The sequence below is a fragment of the Schistocerca gregaria genome, chromosome X, assembly GCF_023897955.1.
Source record: "Schistocerca gregaria isolate iqSchGreg1 chromosome X, iqSchGreg1.2, whole genome shotgun sequence".
Taxonomy (NCBI): Eukaryota; Metazoa; Arthropoda; class Insecta; order Orthoptera; family Acrididae; genus Schistocerca; species Schistocerca gregaria.
The window spans coordinates 380812731-380839522 of record NC_064931.1 but is presented as its reverse complement, the minus strand read 5'-3'; the positions used below and the strand labels follow the sequence as shown (position 1 = coordinate 380839522).

The 26792-nt window shown below is 39.4% G+C and overlaps 1 protein-coding gene across 2 annotated transcripts in view; it reads left to right on the top strand.

Annotated features, from left to right (window-relative positions):
- LOC126298041 (dehydrogenase/reductase SDR family member 7) overlaps window positions 1–26792 on the top strand; it is a 157223-nt gene that overhangs the window by 7657 nt on the left and 122774 nt on the right. For both annotated transcript variants that reach the window (XM_049989361.1, XM_049989360.1), the window contains exon 2: window positions 11964–12149. In XM_049989361.1, coding sequence (XP_049845318.1) covers window positions 12026–12149 — 124 coding nt within the window. In that variant the 5' untranslated portion in view covers window positions 11964–12025. The remainder of the gene's footprint in view (window positions 1–11963; window positions 12150–26792) is intronic.

Below are 26792 nucleotides of genomic sequence, written 5' to 3'. Positions count from 1 at the left end.
AAGGCCGTCAGTAGTTCTAATGGAATGTTGTCTACTCCGGGGGCCTTGTTTCGACTCAGGTCTTTCAGTGCTCTGTCAAACTCTTCACGCAGTATCATATCTCCCATTTCGTCTTCATCTACATCCTCTTCTATTTCCATAATATTGTCCTCAAGTACATCGCCCTTGTATAAACCTTCTATATACTTCTTCCACCTTTCTGCCTTCCCTTCTTTGCTTAGAACTGGGTTGCCATCTGAGCTCTTGATATTCATACACATATTTCTCTTCTCTCCAAAGGTCTCTTTAATTTTCCTGTAGGCAGTATCTATCTTACCCCTAGTGAGATAAGCTTCTACATCCTTACATTTGTCCTCTAGCCATCCCTGTTTAGCCATTTTGCACTTCCTGTCGATCTCATTTTTGAGACGTTTGTATTCCTTTTTGCCTGCTTCATTTACTGCATTTTTATATTTTCTCCTTCCATCAATTAAATTCAATATTTCTTCTGTTACCCAAGGATTTCTAGCAGCCCTCGTCTTTGTACCTACTTTATCCTCTGCTGCCTTCACTACTACATCCCTCAGAGCTACCCATTCTTCTTCTACTGTATTTCTTTCCCCTATTCCTGTCAATTGTTCCCTTATGCTCTCTGAAACTCTGTACAACCTCTGGTTCTTTCAGTTTATCCAGGTCCCATCTCCTTAATTTCCCACATTTTTGCAGTTTCTTCAGTTTTAATCTACAGGTCATAACCAATAGATTGTGGTCAGAGTCCACATCTGCCCCTGGAAATGTCTTACAACTTAAAACCTGGTTCCTAAATCTCTGTTTTACCATTATATAATCTATCTGATACCTTTTAGTATCTCCAGGGTTCTTCCACGTATACAACCTTCTTTCATGATTCTTAAACCAAGTGTTAGCTATGATTAAGTTGTGCTCTGTGCAAAATTCTACTAGGCGGCTTCCTCTTTCGTTTCTTAGCCCCAATCCATATTCACCTACTATGTTTCCTTCTCTCCCTTTTCCTACACTCGAATTCCAGTCACCCATTACTATTAAATTTTCGTCTCCCTCCACTATCTGAATAATTTCTTTTATTTCATCATACATTTCTTCAATTTCTTCATCATCTGCAGAGCTAGTTGGCATATAAACTTGTACTACTGTAGTAGGTGTGGGCTTCGTATCTATCTTGGCCACAATAATGCGTTCACTATGCTGTTTGTAGTAGCTTACCCGCATTCCTATTTTCCTATTCATTATTAAACCTACTCCTGCATTACCCCTATTTGATTTTGTGTTTATAACCCTGTAGTCACCTGACCAGAAGTCTTGTTCCTCCTGCCACTGAACTTCACTAATTCCCACTATATCCAACTTTAACCTATCCATTTCCCTTTTTAAATTTTCTAACCTACCTGCCCGATTAAGGGATCTGACATTCCACGCTCCGATCCGAAGAACGCCAGTTTTCTTTCTCCTGATAACGACATCCTCCTGAGTAGTCCCCGCCCGGAGATCCGAATGGGGGACTATTTTACCTCCGGAATATTTTACCCAAGAGGATGCCATCATCATTTAATCATACAGTAAAGCTGCATGTCCTCGGGAAAAATTACGGCTGTAGTTTCCCGTTGCTTTCAGCCGTTCGCAGTACCAGCACAGCAAGGCCGTTTTGGTTAATGTTGCAAGGCCAGATCAGTCAATCATCCAGACTGTTGCCCCTGCAACTACTGAAAAGGCTGCTGCCCCTCTTCAGGAACCACACGTTTGTCTGGCCTCTCAACAGATACCCCTCCGTTGTGGTTGCACCTATGGTACGGCCATCTGTATCGCTGAGGCACGCAAGCCTCCCCACCAACGGCAAGGTCCATGGTTCATGGGGGGTTGTTGCTTTTATACTGTTAAAATTCAGAAAATTTGAGGTAAACTTTACACAAAACATCATTTTTACATTTTGTAAGGGCAAGAAAAGGGTTCTTAATAACCAAGGATTATTTTGATTTGATTTGATTTTTTGTTGGTCCAGCGCACACACACACACCCACACACATATCCATCCGCACATACACAGCGGATGGATGTGTATGTGCGGCTGGATATGTGTGTGGGTGTGTGTGTGCGAGTGTACACCTGTCCCTTTTTTTCCCCTAAGGGAAGTCTTTCCGCTCCCGGGATTGGAATGACTCCTTACCCTCTCCCTTAAAACCCACATCCTTTCATTTTTCCCTCTCCTTCCCTCTTTCCTGACGAAGCAACTGCCAGTTGCGAAAGCTCGTAATTCTGTGTGTGTGTTTGTGTGTTTTGTTCATGTGCCTGTCTGCCGGCACTTTCCCGCTTGGTAAGTCTTGGAATCTTTGTTTTTAATATATTTTTCCCATGTGGAAGTTTCTTTCTATTTTATTTACATCATAATTAATTTTGTTACTTATTCAGAAATTCTCTGACAGAATAGAAACAGTGCTTTATTAGAAATGCCTTTAGTTTAGCTTTAAATATTGGATGAGTAGTATTTTTTATTTCCTCTGGTATCTTATTGTGTAGTATTGCACCAATGTTAATTATGCTCCTCTGATAGGTGGTTGTTCTGTGATATTTTTTATGTATGTTTGATTCCCTTCTGGTACTAAGTTGTGTACATTTTTTTTTCTGTATCAGTTTGCCAGTTTTCAGGAGGTAGTCCCTAGTGAACAAGATAGTTTCATAAACAAATAAACTTGGAACATTTAGAACACCAAGCCCAGTAAAATGGGATTTACAGGACTCCATCTTTTTAAGGCCACAAATTATTCTTAAAGCTCTTTTTTGCATTCTAAAAACCTTTACACTCTGAGTTGAGTATCCCCAGAAAAGATCTCATATCGGATTAGTGAGTGGAACTGGGCATAGTATGCCTGCAGTACTGTTGTTTAGCTTGCTGTAGCCTTTAAAATTCTTAGGCCATGGCTCACAGAAGATAGTTTTCTACACAAGTTATTTATATGTGTGTCCCACTTTGTCTTGCTGAACCCAAAGACCCAAGAATTTTGTGACACTTACATTTTCTAGGGGATCGTTTTTGAATTAGGCTTGAATAGACATTTTATTAGTTGGAGGAATTAAATGAAAAATCGACACACACAGTTTTTTTCAGTATTTATAATGAGTTTGTTTTTTGCGAACCACTCAGAAAGTCTTTTGATAGAACTTTCTGCTGTGGACCGCAAAGTTTCTGGACTGGTTCCAGTGAGCAATATGCTGGTGTCATCAGCAAACAGGATATTTTTTGTGGGACTCGTATATTCAACTAAGTCGTCCACATAAATCAAGAAAAGTAGTGGACCTAAGATTGAACCCTGTGGTACCATATTTTATTGGTAATTCCCTAGAAAGGAAGGAGTTGTTTCTTGTTTTATTTATTTTTTTTGAATTCATACTGAAGTGATACTTTCTGCCTGCGGTTTTTTAGTTATGAACACAACCAGCTGTGCGCTACACCTCTTACTCCTCGTCTTTCTAATTTTTCGAGCAGAATGTTATGGTCCAGAAAATCAAAGGCTTTTGATAGATCTAGAAAAATACCTGCAGCTAATCTATGTTGATCAAGGGATTTTAAAATGCAGTCTAAGAATTTGAAAATTGCTGTCTTGTGTTGATTTAGACTTTCTGAAACCATGTTGTTGTACTGTAAGAGGTGCATATTTATTTGTGAAAGTTAAGACTGTCATAGAAGAGTTTTTGTAGAATTTTTGAGAAATTGTTGCTCTTGCCTTCATCTTAACTATGTTGTCAGTGGCAATAGATTACAGCCTGTATACGTTGCAATAGCAGGCTCATCTGAATAAAGAAAATTGTGTGGTCATGAGTGATAAACATGCTACTAAAAACCACAAAAAAATTCAAACATACTCGTGCCAAACAAACTTTTACAAAGATTTAGTGGCACTAATAATTTTTATTACCTGCTGTTGTGTAAACCCCCTTATCAAATTGTATAACATTGATCTTTGAGGGCTGGAGGGGTGGTGGTGATGTTTATAGTGTTACAGTTTGTACATTGGATAAAATTAGATTGAAAATGAGCAGGTGGACAACTCTGTACATAATGTAGAATAATAATTCGTGTATTACTACATTCACAAAGAATTGTACTATAAAATTGGGAGTATCTTACTGATGGTAAAACTGTACTGTTCACATTGTAGACAACAGATATATAATCACAACCTAGGTACAACATACTCAATGTGACACCCCTGCCCCCTTCTTTTCCAATTACAGATCACCATATGTCATTTGTTTTGATGTAAGCTATTGCTTTGCCACTACTATGTGCAGTACTACAGCAGAAATTCTGTTTGTACATTTCAGGTACAAATAGTGTTTATACTTTCAATTCCAGCTGTATCTTGTTTCTGGTTTGAAATGAGATTATTACTGACTGACTCGAACACGAATTTCAATATGTGCAATTGTTACGCAAGAACGATACCCCCAAGAAAATAGGTGTAAACTGGAAACTAGTAGTGCATAACCAGACTATTCATCTCTTATTGGATTCTCATTGTTATTGGCAATAAGTCATCATAGTCAGTAAGAACTGTACAAATATTAAGGGACTACCACACACAGAGAAACTTATAAGTGAATGTCTACATAATTTAAGGTACAGGCTAAGAGCTTGAATTTGGGGGTATAATACATCTATGAAATTGTTCACCTATGGAACTCTTCTGACTCAAGGTCTGAAATACTTTATCACACAGAATCAGCAGAGGAGTGCAATCAAAAGCATTGTGCATTGTGGTTAGATTTACATACAAAATATGAAGAACCAACTTCAGGAGTTAAGAACAGTATCATTAACTACCACTTAATTTTAAATAAATTCTTTCTTATTGTTACAATTTTGATTTTTGAACCATCCTCTTGGTATCTGTGTATATCAAAACAAAGCACGAAACACTTACAAGTGCATAAAGCCCAATCAGTTGGGCATAGGTGGTGTATATTAATACTTGCAAAAGACGAAATAATATTCAAATATCATGTCATATATCAATATGCTAATCCTATAATTACTGCCCCGTCTGAACTGCTGAACATATTGTATAAGAATACCTGTATGATCCTGTAGATGTTCAGTGGTTCAGATGGGCAGTAACTATATTGAATGCCATATTGAATGATATGCAAAGACAAGCTGTGAGGACTTAAAATAGAGAGAAATGCTTTCCTGAAGTGCTGGGTTGCCTGCCTGTTTTTACAGTAGCCTTGTTTTATTTGTCAAGTAATTACTATTAGAACTTTCTGGGTTTCTCATGGGGATTTAAAAATTCGCCTCTGTTATGATGATAGATGTTACCTCTGTCAGATGGCACTAACACAAATTATCACCACCATTAATGAAAAATTGGTCACTTTATGCCCGAAAGTGACAGCATTTTGGTGTATAATTATGCTGGTTCTTTCTTTCTTGTCTGTTTTTCCCCCCTGTGAAATATGCTACCAGAAATAAGTGGAAAGCATGACTTCTTTTGCTGAACTTAAGAATTTAACAGTATACTTACTTAGGAAGTGGTAATTTTATGCATGTTGTTAGCGACAAATTCATAAGGGAATGGTAACCAAAATTTTCTAAATTTAAACAGCTGGTGATAGTCAATCACGCAAAATTATCTACAGCTGCCAGCAGGAAGTGTAAACATTTCAACTCCATTAGTCAGGAAGACAGGAACCTCTACACTCTAGCAAGACTGCAAAAAAGCTGAGCAGAAAATGGTTAGCAGAGTTCTGACGGAACTCCATTCGTAACATTATGTTAGAGACATTAGGCAGGAGGTAACATCGCTTAGGAGTGGTTTGACTAAGTTGTAAAGACACTGTAATAGATTCATTAAGCAAATGTTGTGTAACTGAAGACTGCTGATGATTCATGAAGAACAGAACAAATTCAGCCATTTCGTATGACAACATGGAGTAGAGTGTCTTCTTATGGCATAAATATCCCACCCCCACTAGCCTAGACCACTTTTCAGTAGGGTTAATTCTCTGGTTTTGGTATGATTACATCTTGTGTGTGTGAGATTGTGTGTGTTTGTATTACACTTGCTGCCTAACAAGGTGATCAGCAATCAGTAGCCACAGATAATTAATTCCAGCATTGATGGGTAGTCCAAAGACCTAGCAACACAACTCTGCTCCAGGGCAGAAGCTGCACTAAAACTCAAGTAACCCATAAGTCTGAGAGCCCACCCTACTGGTGGGCCATGTTCAGAATGACGTCAGACATCGTGTCTATCTGGTGGGACAATGTGAGCAGTGATCTGGAAGGGACTGAGTACTATTGAAAACGGCATGTGAATCAAATCCCCTTGTTGCGGTCCCACCATCTGCAAGCAAGGCTACTGACAGGGTGTGCCTACCTCGCTGGTAGGTGGCAGACCTCTGCACCAGGGTGTCATAGACTTACTCTCTGAGCTGATGGAGTGTCTTTGGCAGCCATGACTCCACTGTTGGATTCAGTGGAGTCCTCTCCAGATTACGTAGCCACTAGCCATCCCAGAAGACACGGCAGTGTTTTGTATTTGGCGTAATAAATGTAATAATCTTGAAAACAGTTTTATTGTGTCTAATGATGCCACATGGGTCCTTGGTCTGCAGCCTAACCAAATAATAGGGGTTTCCAGCTCCAGTGGATGACCCCTACAATGCCATGAATTTATGAAAAACAAAGAAATACTGCAGTTAGAATTATAATAGAATGTTGATGGGCCTACTAAACTGTTGTTATTTTGTATCATATGCATATGCATAATTCTCATATTTCTAAATTGTAACCTTTTAAATTAGAGTATTTGTCATTAAATTTATGAGTAATCTGTTTCCAAAATAAGTGAGGAAACTTAAATAATTTGTTTTTACAACATATTTTGCATAATAATTGTATATGCACTAGTTGGGTGCATATGCCAAATCCCTAACATCTGCCTTTCCTCAAAGTAATCTTCTGATTTCCATGTTAGAGCTCATTTTAGTTTCGTCAGTATGTGCTATACTTCCTTGATTCACCGCCATGATTTCATATGGGATACTCTACCTGTGCTGCTAGAACATGTGCCTTTACAAGTATGACACAACATGTGGTTTATGCACGATGGAGCTCCTGCACATTTTAGTCGAAGTGTTCGTACGCTTCTCAACAACAGACTCGGTGGCCGATGGATTGGTAGAGGCGGACCAATTCCATGGCCTCCACGCTCTCCTGACCTCAACCCTCTTGCCTTTCATTTATGGGGGCATTTGAAAGCTCTTGTCTACGCAACCCCGGTACCAAATGTAGAGACTCTTCGTGCTCGTATTGTGGACGGGTGTGATACAATACGCCATTCTCCAGGGCTGCATCAGCACATCAGGGATTCAATGCGACGGAGGGTGGATGCATGTATCCTCACTAACGGAGGACATTTTGAACATTTCCTGTAACAAAGTATTTGAAGTCACGCTGGTACATTCTATTGCTGTGTGTTTCCATTACATGACAAATGTGATTTGAAGAGAAGTAATAAAATGAACTCTAACATGGAAAGTAAGCATTTCCGGACACATGTCCACATAACATATTTTCTTTCTTTGTGTGTGAGGAATGTTTCCTGAAAGTTTGCCCGTACCTTTTTGTAACACCCTGTATATGTTGAGGTGAAATAGTGAAGTCATAGTTGCAACAATTGTTAACTGATGGATTTCAAATATTTCTATGCAATATATGCAATAATTTACAATATGGACATCATTTCCAGTGATACATTAAAGATGGTGATTCAATCTGACTGAAGCTTTCACAGCAGCATTTTATAATAGACATAGCTTCAGAGATCTCCTAGTGCAAAGCTCTCATCTATTTTTTCTCTTTGAGTCCTTTAATGCACATTATAAGGTTCTCTGTACATTTACTCCATGGGATGAATCTGAAATATTCTTACTTTCACAAAGAACATCTGTCTTTCTTAATAGAGCACAAATAACTGATTGCAGTACAGTAATGCCATGGACTTGCCCACTGTTGTGGAAATTGCTCTGGTAGAGGTTGGTAATGATTAACATGATAGTGGTAGTTTCCCAATACTGATTCTCTCACCAGTATAAGCAGCACCTGAAATAAGGTTCTGTCCATGTTCATCAGGGTGACCTAGACAGTATTATAGCCAGATGTTCATTTTTGAAAATGGCAGCAGTGTCCATCATGTCATGGATTACATTACCAGTTTGATGAACCGGACTACTGAATGGTCAGTCCCAAAATCGCCTGATCAAATAAGATGGCAGCCTTTGTTATATTGAAATGAAGAATGTTGCTGTATGATTAGGAACAGACAGGCCCACACTGGGTTGCAAGAGAACAAAATCCCAAAGAGTAAGTCAAGAGTAAGGTGGTAGATAGTCACAGCCAGAGTTCCTAAATTTGTTCAATGTATCCACATCAAGTACAGCAGTGTGGGTATCCAATAGAAGGATCAATGGCATTTTAACATTTCCTGGTGAAATGGCCTGGTATATGACACTGTCCTCCTGCTTGAGTGTATCGGTACAAACAAAGGGAAAATCATAGTGATAACATGAAACAGAGAAAAAGGCTGGCTTAAAAATCAAAATTCAGAATTAGTCTAATTTTTCTCAGATTTAAAAGAAATTTGAGACTCTTTGACAACCAGTATGTTGTTTTTCTCCAAATATGTAATTCAGTGGAAATGTGTTAACTAATGAAAATTTGAACCAGACTGGTTTCTTAACTGAATTTCATGCTTTTTGTGAGCAATCACTTTTACCATCAGACTATCTCAGCTGATATTGAGCCATGAGACAAAGTTTCATTGCCACTGATGTTTGCACTTACTATCTGCATTCAAGCCTGAAACTTAAACAAATGGCTCAAATTATTGCCAAATACAGTGTTTCATAAAGGTGTATTTCAGCTTTGCACATTAAAAGTTAATCCAAATTGAATTACTTTGCAACATTAAATTCTGTTGGATTTTTCTTCTGCTTCTTACTTGCACTTTCCACCATGTATTATGCATTGAAGAATAAATATTCAGGAATAATTATATAAATGTAGAACATTTTATTTACTCCAACAGATCTAATTCAGTTTGCAACCACTTGCTTTCTCAACTGTGAGAGACCTGCATCCAGTCATCCTGATTTAGGTTTTCTGTGGTTTCCCTAAATCGCTTAAAGCCAAAGGGCATGGCAGCTTCCCTTCTCCATTCTTCCATAATCTGAGCTTGTGCTCCATCTGTAATGACCTCACTGTCCACGGGGCATTAAATACTAATCATCTCCTCCTCATCTGTGAGAGAGTGACACATGTTCAACTGACAGCCAAATATTGGTCTGCAAAGTGGAATGTGAAATCCACAATGGGAGTGGAAGCAAACTGATATTATCAAGTTCAGTGGCTTTTTTCTCCATACATGGAAAGTGTTTGAAGATAGTCAGAATCATCAAAAAACACAACAGATGAAAGTGATCTACTAGCTGGCTTCAGTAGCAGCTGTTCCAGGTACTGTATGCAAATGTGGTAAATGTTGTATAGTACAAATAATGTGCTGATATGGGAAAAGTGCCATGAGTATCAGCAGTACAGCCCTTTTTCAGTTTTAATATTTCCTGGCCTTCTGATAAATTATATCATCATTCATATACTGGTGACAGCCACATCATCTTGATTTGGTGCTCAAGGACTTGTGTGATACTTCAGGTCATGAAATCTTTCACCAAACTCTTCAGTACTCCTGATTATTGGAAATGTTAGTGGCATTTCCTTGTATTTTGTGATCACAAAAAATAATTATGTTCATGTGTTCTTGTGACATTGCACAGACAAAGCCACATTAATGTAACCACCACATACGTTCAATGTCAATGCGCACTAACCACTCAGACAGCAGGTGGCAGCACTAGCAGTGTAGGTTATATAAAGCATGTCAGAGGATGCGGAAAACAGTGCAGTCATTGTCCTAATGCAAAAATGGTCTGATTTATCTGCTGTCCAAGATGGCATGATCATTGGCTTTAGGGTCAAGGGTGGCAGTATTTCCGAAACGGCTAATTTTGTAAAATGTTTCCATGCCACTGTGGTTAAAGTATGCTGTGCATGGCAAAGTGGCACTATCCGAAATCGCCACCAAGGCTAGTTTGGTGCACAGAGGGCCATAGATGACAGGTGAATGATGGCAACTACTTTTAGGTTTCCTTCCCTCTACTGAAAAATTGCTGATTGCTTGTCTATTCTGCAATCACTTTTCTTTAATGTCATTTTTGAGCTGCTGAGAATTCTTCCAGGTTGTATGTCCGTGGTCCATGGAACTCTTCTATTCCTGACATTTCGTCCAAGGCTGCGTTGGACATCTTCAGAGATAATCCTGGTTGTGCTGAGTCTTGCTGACTGACAAGTCGGACGTCCAAGAGCGGCATAAATGCCGTGGAAAGTGGGCATGGTCTAGATTTCACATAATAGCCTTGGACGAAACTTCAGGGATAGAAGAGTTCCATGGACCACGGCCATACAACCCAGAAGAATTCTGAGCAGCTGAAACATCCAGTCGTGAAAGCCTTCATTGTATGAATGTCATTTTTGCCCCTCTACATCTTTTGATATGAGGATCTTCATTACAACCTCCTTCAGTGAAACATCATCACAATGTAGAATTTAATGCTTTCACTACTGAGAATACTATAACAGTTTTCATATCCATGCGTGCTCTGGATGCTTCACACGGCGGTGCCCACCGTGATGGGCACTATATGGTGCTGAGTGCTGCAGCACCTGCTTAGCTGAATCATTATCATCGTAAGCTCCTCTGTATTTGAATGCATGGTGTCTGTTCCTTTGAAAGAACAGACACAACACAGATCCCCCAGCTGTGAAACAGAAAATGTAAATTGAAGGAGAAAACTGCCATCAGCTGCAGCAGTAAATTAAGCAGAATCAACGGCGACTTGCGAAAATATGTACCGACCCAGGATTCGAATCCAGGATCTCATGCTTAGTAGGCAGGTGCAGTAGGCACTGTGCCATCTGGGGGCACAGTGTTACCACAACTGCATGGACTATCGTGGTACCGAGACCACCACCACTGTCGTCATCCTACTCACTAACATCTAATTGTCTACTATATGTACAGATACTAAAGGCTAGTGAGTGCTTTCTTACGCTACTTCAGTGTCTGTAATTACCACAGAATCATGGAATCTAGAATGAAAATTGTAATGAAACATATGTATGTGCCATATTTATCCTCAGCCTTGATCTGTGAAAAATCAAACTAATAAACTAACTTACTGAGTGACATATCTGTTTGAATTTCACATATATAGTGACTACCATGATTTTAGTTCATGTTGCAGATATTTGAAGAGCTGTTTTCATCAATTTTTGTGAAGGGATTACTCTTGTGTATGGATCCAACAGGACAGAACAGCAATTAGAGAGATCAAATCACGTTGTTGATTAAGGATGTGTGATGTATTTGGTTTTGGAACAAGATCTGCTCTACATTTCTTGCAACAAGATTTTATCACTTAACAGTGTTAAATCTGATTATTTGTAAACTGTTAAGGAACTTATTAATGTTTGATCAAAAGTTGTCACACAAATGAATGAATTAGTGTTTCACTGTAGTGCTACATAAGCTTGCACACTGCTCATGAAATTCATGCATTTTTTGGCAAAACTAAATATCACAATTATGAAAAAAAGTGTTCTTCTTCATTACTAGGTTATTCATTTGATACGTTGAGCAATTATTGTATTCATTATTTGGAGTAAAGAACTGCTATACCTCAGTACATTACCTTCCCAATTGTGTCAAAATGTCACTTTGTTCATTTTGCCTGCTTACTAATAATTAAAATTATACTTGGATTTGATTTTATTCCATTGCTGTTTTTATTGCCCTAATTTTAAATACTATGTTTTTGTTTGCATTATCTTCCAGGAGCTGAATAACAGAATTGAAAATTAATTACAAGTTCTTCCACATTTCTTCAAGAAATTGTGATGGATTTCCTCATGATTGTGGGACTGGTGACTGTAGTATATTTTATAGTTTATGTAGCTGCAATTTGCCTTTCAGACTGTGATTTGGAGTTGAAGTGGAATGAAGTTTTTGGAAAACCTGTTGGTGAGTTCATAACCCCATTATAACTTTTTGATGAAAGAATTTGGTATAATAACAATGTTTATGTATTGAAATAATGCAAGGCAATGTTTGCATTGCTTACAAAGCAACCATCCCAAATATGAATAAATTTTGGAGATATGTGAGTCCAGGCATTAAAGTTGCAGCACAAGGAACACAACATGCAACAAACACCAAACTGACATGCAGTGGATTGCATGATAAGATATACAAATGATTACTGTTTCAGCCCAAGGACAATAAGTAGAATGGAGTATCACCACATGCATTCTGTGCATAAGGAAAATTCCACCGTAGGTTTCTCATTCAGAAGCCTAGTGTATATGGTCATAATTTGTGAGAAGACTGCATTATGCCTCGTGTAAGGGGATGAGACTTCTACAAGCATGTTTTGGAATTCAAAAGCAACAGGATTATGGTTTATTGAGACTATTGTCTATGGTTCTGCTATATTAATGCAAGTATTGGTTGGGATCCCACAACTGTCATGCAAATTTGGAATCGATGAGTTCAGGTTGGCCTGACTTAATGTTACGTAGGATGCCAACAGCCCCATGCAAGTAGTGCCTGAGCAGACAGATATATTGTTTGCTTTACAGTGCAGGCTCGTGGAGAACAGACATAGTCAGATTGCATTTGTCATTGTCATACAGGTCTAACACGAAGCCTGATGGTATGAGGTGTCATAGGGCAGACATTATGACTACCAGTTTTCATAGCCCCTAATTTTGACAATGGGTATAAAATATTGTGCATGTTAAGACAAATGACTGTGCCCATTGTTACAATGTGCTACAAATTTGGTGTAATAATTTGGGGGTTACATTAAAATTTTTTTACATTTAAATTTTGTATTGGCTTCAAAATAGTTACAGAAGCATTTTACAAGTACCGATGTAATAGTAGCAAATGGTTGCTTGGCTTTTGTCTCTGTTCATAGTCAGAGCGCTTGTTAAAACTCATTTGTGTGCAGTTTAGGTAAAATTGGTGCTTCGTGGACGTAAGATGTTAGATAAACTCTCTAGTTAAAAAGTGTACACTTATTTTTGATCGATTTTCACTATATCATAACTTGTTACAAAAAAATATTATTTTGCAAATGAACTTGTTCTTCATGCTGCTCTGTTAACTCAGCTGAACTGAATGAACTAACTCCAGTACTAACGCACTTGTACTAACTTGGTCGGCTCAGGTGCTGTGATATTACAACGGGTAACAATGACAATTTTCACATGTCTTTATTAATGCAATGGATAAATAAATTTGCAGCTAACATTTACAACTCTTTAAGAATACAATTATGCTATTTTTTATTAAAAATATAGTGACATGTTTTGTGAAAACAAAAATTTGACACTCATTTTTCATATGAAATTTAGCAAAATATCTATTTGAAACAGACAAGGGGGGGAGAGTCATGGAAATTGTACACAAGTTGGGGATGCAGTTATTTAAAGTCATTTTTCATTGCAGTGAGATCTTCTCATTAAATTTTATTCATTAACTTTCTCCTTTGAATGTGGCAATATTTTTCTCGCACTCATCTATATGAGGAGAAATGATCAGATATCAGTGCTTGCATGGAAAGACTTAAGTGTTTATATTTTCTGCACTTTGTGCGAAATTGAAACTGTTGATAAACAGTCTGAAGGTTGTTTACTGAACTCCCTGCCAAGTTCTTAAGAGTGGAATGCAGAGTAGTCATGTAGATGCAGATGTTTTCAGTAGGGGTTAAAATAAGGGCAGCTACATCTGACTTTTGGTCTGGTGACTACAGGGTTATAAACACAAAATCAAATAGGGGTAATGCAGGAGTGGGTTTAATAATGAATAGGAAAATAGGAATGCGGGTAAGCTACTACAAACAGCATAGTGAACGCATTATTGTGGCCAAGATAGATAAGAAGCCCACACCTATTACAGTAGTACATGTTTATATGCCAACTAGCTCTGCAGATGACGAAGAAATAGATGAAATGTATGATCAAATTAAAGAAATTATTCAGATAGTGAAGGGTGACGAAAAATTTAAGTCATGGGTGACTGGAATTCGGTAGTAGGAAAAGGGAGAGAAGGAAACATAGTAGGTGAATATGGACTGGGGCAAAGAAATGAAAGAGGAAGCCGCCTGGTAGAATTTTGTACAGAGCACAACTTAATCATAGCTAACACTTGGTTCAGGAATCATAAAAGAAGGCTGTATACATGGAAGAAGCCTGGAGATATTGACAGGCTACAGATAGATTATATAATGGTACGACAGAGATTTAGGAACCAGGTTTTAAATTGTAAGACATTTCCAGGGACAGATGTGGACTCTGACCACAATCTATTGGTTATGACCTGTAGATTAAAACTGAAGACACTGCAAAAAGGTCAGAATTTAAGGAGATGGGACCTGGATAAACTATAAGAACCAGAGGTTGTATAGAGTTTCAGGGAGAGCATAAGGGATCAATTGACAGGAATGGGGGAAAGAAATACGGTAGAAGAATGGGAATTTTTGAGGGATGAAGTAGTGAAGGCAGCAGAGGATCAAGTAGGTAAAAAGACAAGGGCTAGTAGAAATCCTTGGGTAACAGAAGAAATATTGAATTTGACAAAAGGAGAAAATATAAAAAATGCAGTAAATGAAGCAGGCAAAAAGGAATACAGAAATCTCAAAAATGAGATTGACAAGAAGTGCAAAATGGCTAAGCAGGGTTGGCTAGAGGACAATGTAAGGATGTAGAGGCTTATCTCACTAGGGGTAAGGTAGATACTACCCACAGGAAAATTAGAGACCTTTGGAGATAAGAGAATCACTTGTATGAACATCAAGAGCTCAGATGGAAACCCAGTTCTAAGCAAAGAAGGTAAGGCAGAAAGGTGGAAGGAGTATATAGAGGGTCTATACAAGGGCGATGTACTTGAGGACAATATTATGGAAATGGAAGAAGATGTAGATGAAGATGAAATGGGAGATAAGATACTGCGTGAAGAGTTTGACAGAGCACTGAAAGACCTGAGTCGAAACAAGGCCACCAGAGTAGACAACATTCCATTGGAACTACTGACGGCCTTGGGAGAGCCAGTCTTTACAACTCTACCATCTGGTGAGACAGGTGAAATACCCTCAGACTTCAAGAAGAATATAATAATTCCAATCCCAAAGAAAGCAGGTGTTGACAGATGTGAAAATTACCGAACTATCAGTTTAATAAATCACAGCTGCAAAATACTAACGCGAATTCTCTACAGGCGAATGGAAAAACTAGTAGAAGCCGACCTCAAGCAAGATCAGTTTAGATTCCGTAGAAATGTTGGAACACTTGAGGCAATACTGCCCTACGACTTACCTTAGAAGCTAGATTAAGGAATCGCAAACCTACGTTTCTTGCCTTTGTAGACTTAGAGAAAGCTTTTGACAATGTTGATTGGAATACTCTCTTTCAAATTCTGAAGGTGGCAGGGGTAAAATACAGGGAGCGAAAGGCTATTTACAATTTGTACAGAAACCAGATGGCAGCTATAAGAGTTGAGGGACATGAAAGGGGAGCAGTGGTTGGGAAGGGAGTGAGACAGGGTTGTAGTCTCTCCCCGATGTTCTTCAATCTGTATATTGAGCAAGCAGTGAAAAAAAGAAAGAAAAATTCGTGGTAGGTATTAAAATCCATGGAGAAGAAATAAAATTGTTGAGGTTCGCCGATGACATCGTAATTCTGTCAGAGACAGCAAAGGACTTGGAAGAGCAGTTGAATGGAATGGATAGTGTCTTGAAAGGAGGATATAAGTTGAACATCAACAAAAGGAAATCGAGGATAATGGAATGTAGACGAGGATATAAAATGTAAGTTGGCAATGGCAAGAAAAGCGTTTCTGAAGAAGAGAAATTTGTTAACATCGAATATAGATTTAAGTGTCAGGAAGTCGTTTCTGAAAGTATTTGTATGGAGTGTAGCCATGTATGGAAGTGAAACATGGACGATAAATAGTTTAGACAAGAAGAGTTAGAAGCTTTCAAAATGTGGTGCTACAGAAGAATGCTGGAGATTAGATGGGTAGATCACATAACTAATGAGGAAGTATTGAATAGGATTGGGGAGAAGAGAAGTTTGTGACATAACTTGACCAGAAGAAGGGATCGGTTGGCAGGACATGTTCTGAGGCATCAAGGGATCACCAATTTAGTATTGGAGGGCAGCGTGGAGGGTAAAAATCGTAGAGGGAGACCAAGAGATGACTACACTAAGCAGATTCAGAAGGATGTAGGTTGCAGTAGGTACTGGGAGATGAAGCAGCTTGCACAGGATAGAGTAGCATGGAGAGCTGCATCAAACCAGTCTCAGGACTGAAGACCACAACAACAAAAAACAGGGAGACAGTCAAAAAAATAAGGAAAAGAGGTTTTACAGTCATCTTGGAATACAGAATATTAGAGAAAATGGCTTTCAAATTATGAACTAGATTGTAAATGCTAGAATGGGATTTGACTGGTCAATTAAGAAGATTAGTATTTAGTAACCAATAGAGTGAAATTTATTCAAAGGCAAATTTAATTATGCTGAATAACAGAAACAACAGTAACCAAATTGGGGGGTTATTTATGCAAATGAGAGAGGATATTTTGAGGAAGATGATGATTGTATTTAAAATAGTTTAGTTGATGTCAATTATCATAATGTGCAGAAGCAAAATTGGAGGAGGCAGAAAAGTTGAATCCTCAACAGCAAGAAAAATTTGGGGAACAGTTGACTTTTTGATGAAAACCCAGGAAAAGTAAAGGACTGAGTACAAATTACATTTACAAGTTTGCAAAACATTTTTTAAATTAGCCATGTGGTGTACCATTAGCAAAAAGGCTGTAGAAAAGGGATTACAGGAAAATAGAAGTTGGGGTAAAACCGAGAGGACCTGTAGTCAGTACAACAACCCCCTCATTGTTGTTTACAAAGGGAGGGGAGGATTAAAAGTAGTCCTTGGTTCTAGACATATATTTAGAGCCTTTAGAAAGAGAAACAGAACATTTGGAAGATATACAAGGGTATACTGAAATGTAATGCCTCCAATTTTTTTAGTCTGTTCTCAATTTCTATTGAGGTATTACATGTCACTTATATTACTTGGTCAGCTTACCTACTTTGCTGACACAACTTGCAACCCTCTGCCGATAGGGGGCTCCAAATTGTAGTGTGTAAGATAAATACGTATGTGTGTCTGTGTGAGAGACCCTCAGAAAACTGAAAGCATAAATTTGAAGAGTTCATCCACACATGGAGCACCCTCTCTTTTAGCACGGCAATCCCAGACCACATGAGAGTGCTGTGACATTTGAAACAATCCAATGCTTTGGATTCCATGTTATCATTCATCCTACATTCAGTTCATCTGATTTTCATCTGTTTCCAAAACCTGAAAGAACACCTTTAAGGACTTCCCTTTGAAAGTGATGAAGTGGTGCAATCAGATGTGAGGTTGTGGCTCTGTCAACAATGCCAAACATTCTACAGTGATGGTATGAATAAACTGGTCTGTCATAGTGAGAAGTGTGTTGGTCACCAGGATGAATATGTTGAGGAATAAATACACTGAAGTGCCAAAGAAACTGGTATAGGCACATGTATTCAAATACAGAGACATGTACATAGGCAGAATATGGCGCTGTGGTCGGCAACGCCTATATAAGACAAATGTCTAGCACAGTTGTTAGGTCAGTTACTGCTGCTACAATAGTATGTTATCTAGATTTAAGTGAGTTTGAATGTGGTGTCATAGTCAGTTCACGAGCAATGGGGGACAGCATCTTTGAGGTAGTAATGAAGTGGGGATTTTCCCATACGACTATTTCACTAGTGTACCGTGAATATCAGGAATCCGGTAAAACATCAAATCGCTGACATAGCTGTACCCAGATAAAGATCCTGCAAGAATGGGGCCAACGACGACTCAAGAGAATCATTCAGTGTGACAGAAGAGCAACTCTTCCACAAATTGCTGCAAACTTCAGTGCTATGCCGTCAACAAGTGTCAACGTGTGAACCATTCAATGAAATACCCTCAATTTGGCTTTTCAGAGCTGAAGTTCCACTCATGTACCCTTGATGACTGCACGAATCAAAGCTTTACGCCTCGCCTGGGCCCTCCAACACTGACATTGGGCTGTTGTTGACTGGAAACATGTTGCCTGGTCGGATGAGTCCTATTTAAAATTGTATCAAGTGGGTGGATGTGCATGGGTATATAGACAACTTCATGAAACTGTGGACCCTGCATGTCATCAGGAAACTACTGAAGCTGGTGGAGGATCTGTAACTGTGTGGGGCATGTGCAGTTGAAGTGATATGGGACTCCTGATACATCTAGATATGACTCTGACAGGCCTGTATCCTGGAAGTGGCATTCTAACACTCGGGGATATCAGCTGGATGATGCGATTTTGTTGAAATTTAAATTGATTTGTTAGCTTGTAAACAAATGTGGTGTTTTGTAAGACACTGGCAGTACATACATAATTCTTCAAATGGTTAATGTGTATATCATTACATAGATACTGCGTATCTTGTACCCATCACATAGTTTTCTTACACAGGTTACGTATACTACAAATCAGGTTGAATGCTGTAACTTACAATTTTGTTTGTTCACAATCACATTTAAAGTAAAAGGCTGTCAATTTTGTCATTATATAGAAATTTTTTGTGTTGTAGAATGCTTTTTCTTTCAACCATGTCTCTGTCACCATTCTAAATTTATTTTCGTTCAATGCCCTTGGATGAAAGAATATTTTTTTTCTTTATGTAGGTGAGTCCAAGGAATGTCCAGTAAGTTCCTGTTTCTAGTTTTGTATGAGTGCACATCTGATCTTTCACACATGTGGACATTCTGTTTGGCACTTATAAGTACTGTGAACATGTATAGTCTGAGGACTAAGTATTTTGGCTCAACAAAGTATTGTCTACAGGAAGTTATGTTGCTTGAACCAAAAATACATCTATTGACTTTCTTCTGTCAGAGGAAAACTTATTTTGCTCTAGCATTTTCCTCGAAAGTCATATTCCTTTATGCGTGTGTGTGTGAAAAAATGCATAGTATGCTAGGAACACAAGGTCTTTGCTTATGCAATTCTTCAGTTTCCTTAGGACTCTTGCCAACTTACTGCAGAGCTTTTCTGTATGGGCATTCCACCATAATTTAGTATTGAGGTAGATGCTTAAACAATTTTACAGAATGCTTGATCCCATTTTGTCCATTTTTAATAGTTCTTAGGGAAAAGAGGATTTGTTTAGTTTTGTTGTTATTTAATGTCAGCTTGTTTTCTTGGAACCACTGAGCTGCCTCTTCCATCATGGAGTTGTTAATTTGTTTGACAACATTCACACATTATATGATGTGATAAAAGGTGTGTCATTGGTGTACCTCACAGATTTGTATGGCATTAAGTTTGGTAGGTCATTCACATACAAAATAAATGAGAAAGGTCCCAGCACAGATCATTGTGGCGCTATGTATTTTACTGAGGTCAGATTTTTTATTTGAATTTACAACTACCGTTTGGTTTCTGTTTGTCAAATAAACTTTCAGTAGTGCTAGTTCTGTTGTTCTCTATCTTTTAAGTTTCTAAATTAAAATGCTATGTAACACAGTGTCAAATGCCTTGATTAAATCTACTATTGTAGTTAGGTGTGCTGCCAATTTCAATACCATGTAGTGCTGATCATGTTGTACTGATAATCCAACTTCTTAACTACTTAAACTTTTTTAATACATCTTACACAAAACACTTTTTTACAAGGGAGACTTAAAAAAAGAAATTAAATTGCAAACATGGAAGAACACCAAGAGGAACTTCAAACCTGAGCAAGATGATTCTTGAACTGCCTGAATTGTACATATCTCACTTTGGAACCCTTATTTAGCCTTACTAAATAGATTTTTACACTAAAAAAAACATTTACTTTGTCTTTCATTAAAGTTTCAATAATTTTTGGTATTATGGATACTATTGCTATAGGCCTGCAATTTTGTGGTTAATTCCTGTCTCCTTTTAATTATATATGGTCAAGACAATTGTCAGTTTCAGACAGTTTGGAAATGTTGCCCCTCTAAACATCCTATTGACAGGGTACGATAGTGGAATGCACATGCCATCTATTATTTTTAGGGTAAAATTAGAGAAACATTATATAACGTCAGTTCTGAAGTCACTCATTGATCAGACTACAGTCAATATATCCTTGGGACAGAGTAGTATTCATTCCACTCCATTGTTGGTTGGTTGCTGCAGCAACTGTGAGGAAACAGAGTTCTCTGTCCATATTTTTGCAAGTCTACCTCCAGCTCTGCTTTTTGTGAATTTGGAAGTCTATCCACATTGTCATCTAAATTCATCTTTCATGGCTAATTTCCCAGAATTTATGAAATTATTATTTAGCTCATGTGCACTTAGAGGAACAGGTGACTTTTCTGCCATGAACCATGTTTCTGATTTAACTTTTTTCCAAGCTACTTTTCATTTCTTACAAGACTATGACATGTAGTTAATATTGGCTTTTTTCTTTGTGGGAATGATATCTTTTCTGTAAATCTTTTTTAATTTGACATACAAATGCCCCAGTGTCAACACTCATTATCAGTGCAAGATTTGCCACAGTAAATTTTTAACAGAATCCTTATTATTCAAGAAAGTTGTATATTAATCAGTTACATTTCTATTGCGTTGTTTACTTGCATTCAGTCTGTCATGTTTAGTGGCAAGGAAACAGGATTCATTAAAGATAGTGGTAATGATATATCAGAAATAGTCAAAAGCATCTCTAAAAGACTCATTCTCCATGACATTAGTTCACCAGTCAGTGCTCAAAAGTCTTTGTGTGAGATTTGTTACATTTTGTTGTTTCAACTGTCTTACTTCTGTGGGTTCTATTGGTTAGTCATTATATTTTTTTTAACTCCATTAATTTTAAGAATATTCTATCATGGTCAGAAAACATAGTTTTAACAACTTTTAAAACTACGTCATCCTTGCAAAAATCTGATACAACATTATATAGACAGGCAGAACCAGGAGGATAGCTGGGCACATGGAGTGGCTGCTGTGCTGGCTATATAGTGTGCAAAGTAAAAAGGCATCAACTAAAATATGGAAGACACAATAAGACCACATGCCAAAGACACTAAGTAAGGTGTTCTTTACCAGTTGGCTCTCACTACGGAGAAAAATTTAGAAGGGGAGGTCAAACCCCAAAGGGGGACTAAAAATGCCAAAAGGGAAGGGTGAAAAAAGAAAACAAGTTGAACAAAATTGCTGTTGATCAAAACTACTTCTGCTGCCTAATCTGCAGTGCTCCATGCCTGTGACCATCTTGGCAATACCCAGTGTCCAATATTCCTCATCACTTTTTGAATATGGTTCAGGTTGTCATTTTTCATACAGACCTCATCTTTCAAACTGGGGCCAGTCTGGAATGGCGAGGTATTCATTTTGTTCAGCATGTTCAGAAATGCTGTAAGGACAATCACATTGATACCAGCATCTTTATTGTCATTTGAGGGGTCACCCTACCAGAGATGGTGAAGTTTATGGTTTATCAGTGTGACATGAAGCCTTATGTCCCACAACCCATGAGGTTTTTTTGGTGTTTGCATTTCAAACATGTGTCTTCCCACTGTACAGTGGACCCTCTGTGGCAAATTTGGACTCCCACTCCATGTGTTCTGCTGCCTGTGCGCATTGTCATTACCATCACTCTCCCCACTTGCCAGATTGCCCGGTTTATAAGGAAAAGAAGATACAGGAGTATAAATCCCTTGATTATTTATCGTACACTGAGGCTCATCTGAAATATGACATTTAACTTTGCTTTTGTTACTTACTTCCCCCTTCTTGTCATACCTCTCTCTTCCTTCCTCCCCCCCCCCCCCTCCCCTCCCAAGTGGTTCCCACTCCCATCCCTCTGGGTACCGCCGCCCCTACCCAGCTGGAGAAATATCCTCCTCCTTCGGCCTTCGGCATCTGCTGGTGATGGAGGTCCCCTTCCAGGACACCTTCTCTCTGGTGTCTCCCAGACCTGTGGTCTGCTGCCACACATGGGCCACACTGCTAAGGAGACAAAAGGTACCAAGATTCAAGGACCCAACAGAGCTGATTTGTATAACTTGCAGGGGACATTCGTCAGACTGATTGGCCAGTAACTATTGATGGGTGCCAGATCCTTCCTGGGCCTAAGGACAGGTGCCACAATACTGTCCCCACATTGAGAGAGAAAAACACCTTGAAGCCGGGTACTGTTAAACACAGGGAGGAGATGTTGTCACTGTGGAGTATTGAGATGTTGAAGCTGTTGGTTATGGTGGAATCAGGGCCATGGTCTGAATCATGTGAAGAGGTGAGGGCCTGAAGTCGTGCCCATTCACTAAAAGGTTCATAGTATAATTCTGAGTGACAAGGTGTGAAACATAAGTGGAGAGCTTCAGCCCGCTGTTTTGAGAGTAGGAAGACTGCTGGATAGGTCATCCACTCTCTCTGTTCCACATCTCACTGAAACCTGCTATCTTTCTGGGCCATTGCCTCCTCTACCTATAAAAGAGAAGAAGAAGAAGAAGAAGAAGTAGTAGTAGTAGTAGTAGTAGTAGTAGTAGTAGTAGTAGTTCTGGGACAAGGCCCTTCATACCACGTTGGAAGCAGTTGCCATCTGGGCCCACTTGGACTCTGCAGTCTCCATATCTCTCCTGAAAGAACACCTGTACTTGATGCCCTAATTGTCTTCCTCCTCCTTGGTGATTTTAATGCCCATCAGCACTTGTGAGGCAGTTTTTTTTGTCTAGTCGGGATCTCCTCATAGACCAGTTTTTTGTGGACCACAACCTGTCCCTTCCTAATGATGGTTTCCCTACCCATTTTAATGCTGCTGTTGACAGTTTGTCTGCCCTTAATCTTTCACTCACTTCCCATCCCCTTCTTCATTCATTACACTGGTTGCTGCGTGATGACCTCTGTGATAGTGGCCACTTCCTGTTGATTCTCTTGTCCCCTTCCCACCTCCTGATGGCCAGGTTACCCCATACAGTTTTGCATCACGCTCATTACTCTCTATATACCTCCTAGATTGTCACTTGTATTGATGAAAGCATCCATGACATGTCCAATACAATTATTCATGGTGCCAGATTTGCCATCCGCCACTCAACGGACCCCTTTCACTGCTGGCCGGTCTTGTGGTGGAGCATGGCCATTGCCATTGCCATGTGTAATCACTGTTGAGCATTGCAACATGTTAAGCAGCACCTGCCCTCTGCCAGTCTTATTACTTTTAAATACCTTCACGCCAAATCTAGTTTCTTAATTGAACAGAGCAAGTGAGTCTGTTGGGAATGTTTTGCCTCCTCCCCAGATTCTTCTGTCCCTTTGTCATATGTGTGGGCTGCTCACTACACGCTTAAAGGTATCTTCCATCCCAGGCCTTGCCATCCCGGGTGGGTTTTGCATGCATTCATCAGTTCTTGTGGAACATTTTGCGGCACATTTTGCAATGGCTTCAGTGCCAGCTTCCTATCTGGCAACCTTCCTCCTCTGGAAACAGTTGGCCACAGCTTCCCACTTATGTTTTACCCCTTGTCAGGTATAAACCTACAATGAACCTTTTACTGAATAGGAACTTCTTTCTGGTCCTATACTCTTCCCACAATTCAGCCCCTGGCCCCAAATTTCATACACAACCAATTGCTTCAACACATCAGTCCTCCAACATTTCTTCTGGGTGTTTAACATAATTTGACTACAAGGTGTTTTCCCCTCTCAGTGCAGGGATAGTATTGTTTCCTATCCTTAAGCCCAGTAAGGATTCATCATCCCTCGATAGTTACCAGCCAATCAGTGTGACCAATGTACCTGCAAGTTATTTTAATGGATGGTGTTGGGTCCTCCAATCTCGGGACCTTTTGTTACCTTACAATTGTGGCTTTCAGAAGGGATGATCTCTGATCAGCTGCTTCAGTGGGAAATTGTAGTTTCACAGGCCTTCTCCCAGTGCTGCCATCTTGCCACAGTTTTCTTTGGTCTTCAAAGAAGCCTATGACATGGCTTCACTAGCAACCGATGACCTCAGCAGTTTGGTCCCATAGGAACATACCATCACCTCATGGCTTGCCACCATCACGGCTTACACTTCATGAATGCGGTTTTTGGGGCCCTGTCCCGATTTTTATTCGCCATTTCCTGTTCCTGTCATTTGGAGTTTGGATTGGCACCATTCTCAGCTCTCTGCAGACCCAGGAGAATAGTGTTCCACAGGGTTACATATTAAGTGTCCTTCTTTTCCTCACTGCTATTAAATGACTTGGGGTCACCGTTGGTCACCTCTGGTCTGTATGTTGATGATTTCTGTATCTGGTCTAGTTCCCACTCGGTGGCCTGTGTGGAGTGACAGCTTCAGGGTGCCATCTGGTGCACATCCACGTAGACTCTTTCACATGGTTTTCAGTTCTCCACCCTTAAATCATGGGTGGTGCATTTCTGTTGCCACACTTCCATCCATCCAGATCTGGAACTCTATCTGGACACTCAACACCTGACCATGGTCCACCAGTTCCATTTCTGGGGTTTATCTTTTTGATAACAAGCCCATATCCACCTTCTGAAGATTGGCTGTTTCTCTAAACTCAATGTCCTTTGCTTCCTTGCCTACACCTCTTGGGGTGTAGATTGTTTGAATCTTCTTCTGACTTTATTGGGCCAGGTTCTGTCCCATCTGGACTACAGTTACCAAGTTTACGGCTCAGCTGCCCCTTCTACACCACTCCTCTAGCACCCAGTCAACTATTGTGGTATCCATTTGGCCACCAGTGCCTTTAACACTAGTTGTCAATAGTCTAATCACTGTCTTCTCTTTCCCTACTCACTCCTCCTGTTGTATTCTTTTCACAGCTCTGTAACATCTGCTGCATGCCGTTGGGTGATTTACCAGTTAGACTCTGCCTCGCTTCTCTTCACCATGATTTCCACCTTCCCTCTTTGTCTGTTCTGCACACTCTCTCCCGATAACACCCTTGGGTTAGTTCCTTGGTCCCAAATTAGGATGGGTCTCTCCTGGCATCTGAAAGCCTCTGTCGCTTTGATGCTGTTCCTTTGTTTGTTCTGCTGATGTTTATGGGGGTTTTGGGATGCTGTTGTTTCCTACACTGATGGCTCTAAATCAGGATCATATGGGATAACTATGGAACTGATGGCCATTTAGCAGGCCCTTTGCTTTATTAAACAGTCCTCCCTCACCCGAGTTTTGTTATGTACGGATTCAATGAGTGACCTTCAGGCCATCACCTGGTGTTTTTCCCAACACCCTTTGGTCTTTACTGTCCACAGCCTTCTTGCTGATCTTGACCATGCTGCTTGTTCAGTTGATTTCCTTTATGTTCCCGGTCATATGGGTATCCTGGATAATGACCTTGCTGATCATATGGCTGGTGTGACACTTTGGGGCCTACACCCCTGTCTAATAACCTTTTTGCAATTAAGGGGACTCCTTCCATGTGGTGTTCTTTTTTCTTCTCTCAGCAGGAACCTACCACCCTCTGCTGTCTTCATATCGGCCATACCAGGCTGACCCGTGACTTTTTACTCTCCCTTTGTAGTTGCAGGGTCTACATCACTGTGTTAGATATTTTGCTGGATTGCGCCCAACTTTTGGCCCTTCACACTAAGTATACACTCCCACTCTCTTTTTCATGGATGTTAGTGAATTACCCTTACGAGGTCACATCTGTTCTTGGTTAATCTCCCCCCCCCCCTCCCTCCCAGTTCAAGTACCTTAATTTCCTTCCAGAACTGGAGTCCTTAGTTCTTTGTTTTGTCTAGTCTTTTGTACAGTTTTGTTCTCCTTTGTCTTGTGTCTTCTTTCTCTGGTGTCTTCCTTGTGCCGCGATCATGGTGTGGTATGAGGTTTGGACACATTGGTGTCTCCTCCTGTTCTTGCATCTCTTCCCCCCTTTCTGTTCTTTACTCTGCCCTGGCAATCTTTCTGCCTCTTTGTTTGTCCTTTTTCCTTTCCCATTGACTGAACTGTGATGTTGGTGTTGTTCCTCCCTTAGCCACCTTGGATCATGGGACCAATGACCAACGACCGATGACCTTGCTGTTTACCAACCATTCATTCTTCCTTAGTTAGCCCAATTTGAATGATTATTATGTGGGTCATGTGACTACAGTTAATGTGCTCTCACATGAGTGAAAATATTTTTCAAAACATTGTGTTACATACTGTTGCTCATGATGCCATATCTGATATTGTTTATGAGTTATGAAATTACTTGATACCTGTGTAGATATTATTCCTGATCTTTGACTACTGCAGTCTGCAGACTAAGAAGTTGTCTAGTGAGAAACACCATTTGCAATTGAGAAAAGCCCTGTTAGTGCCTTGCAGTTTAACTTTTACATTGTTCTGCTATAGACATTAATCACTTATTATTCTGTTATTACTTAATTAATTTACAGATTTAATTATTTTGTGGTATAACTAACACTGAACTACGAATACTATTTGCTTTTGCTTCACTTGTGGCTATGTCGCATTTTATGTTACAGAGGACTTGATGATTTGATTTTGGAGAACATTAATGGGCTTATTGATAGCTAGAGCAAGGAGCACTTCA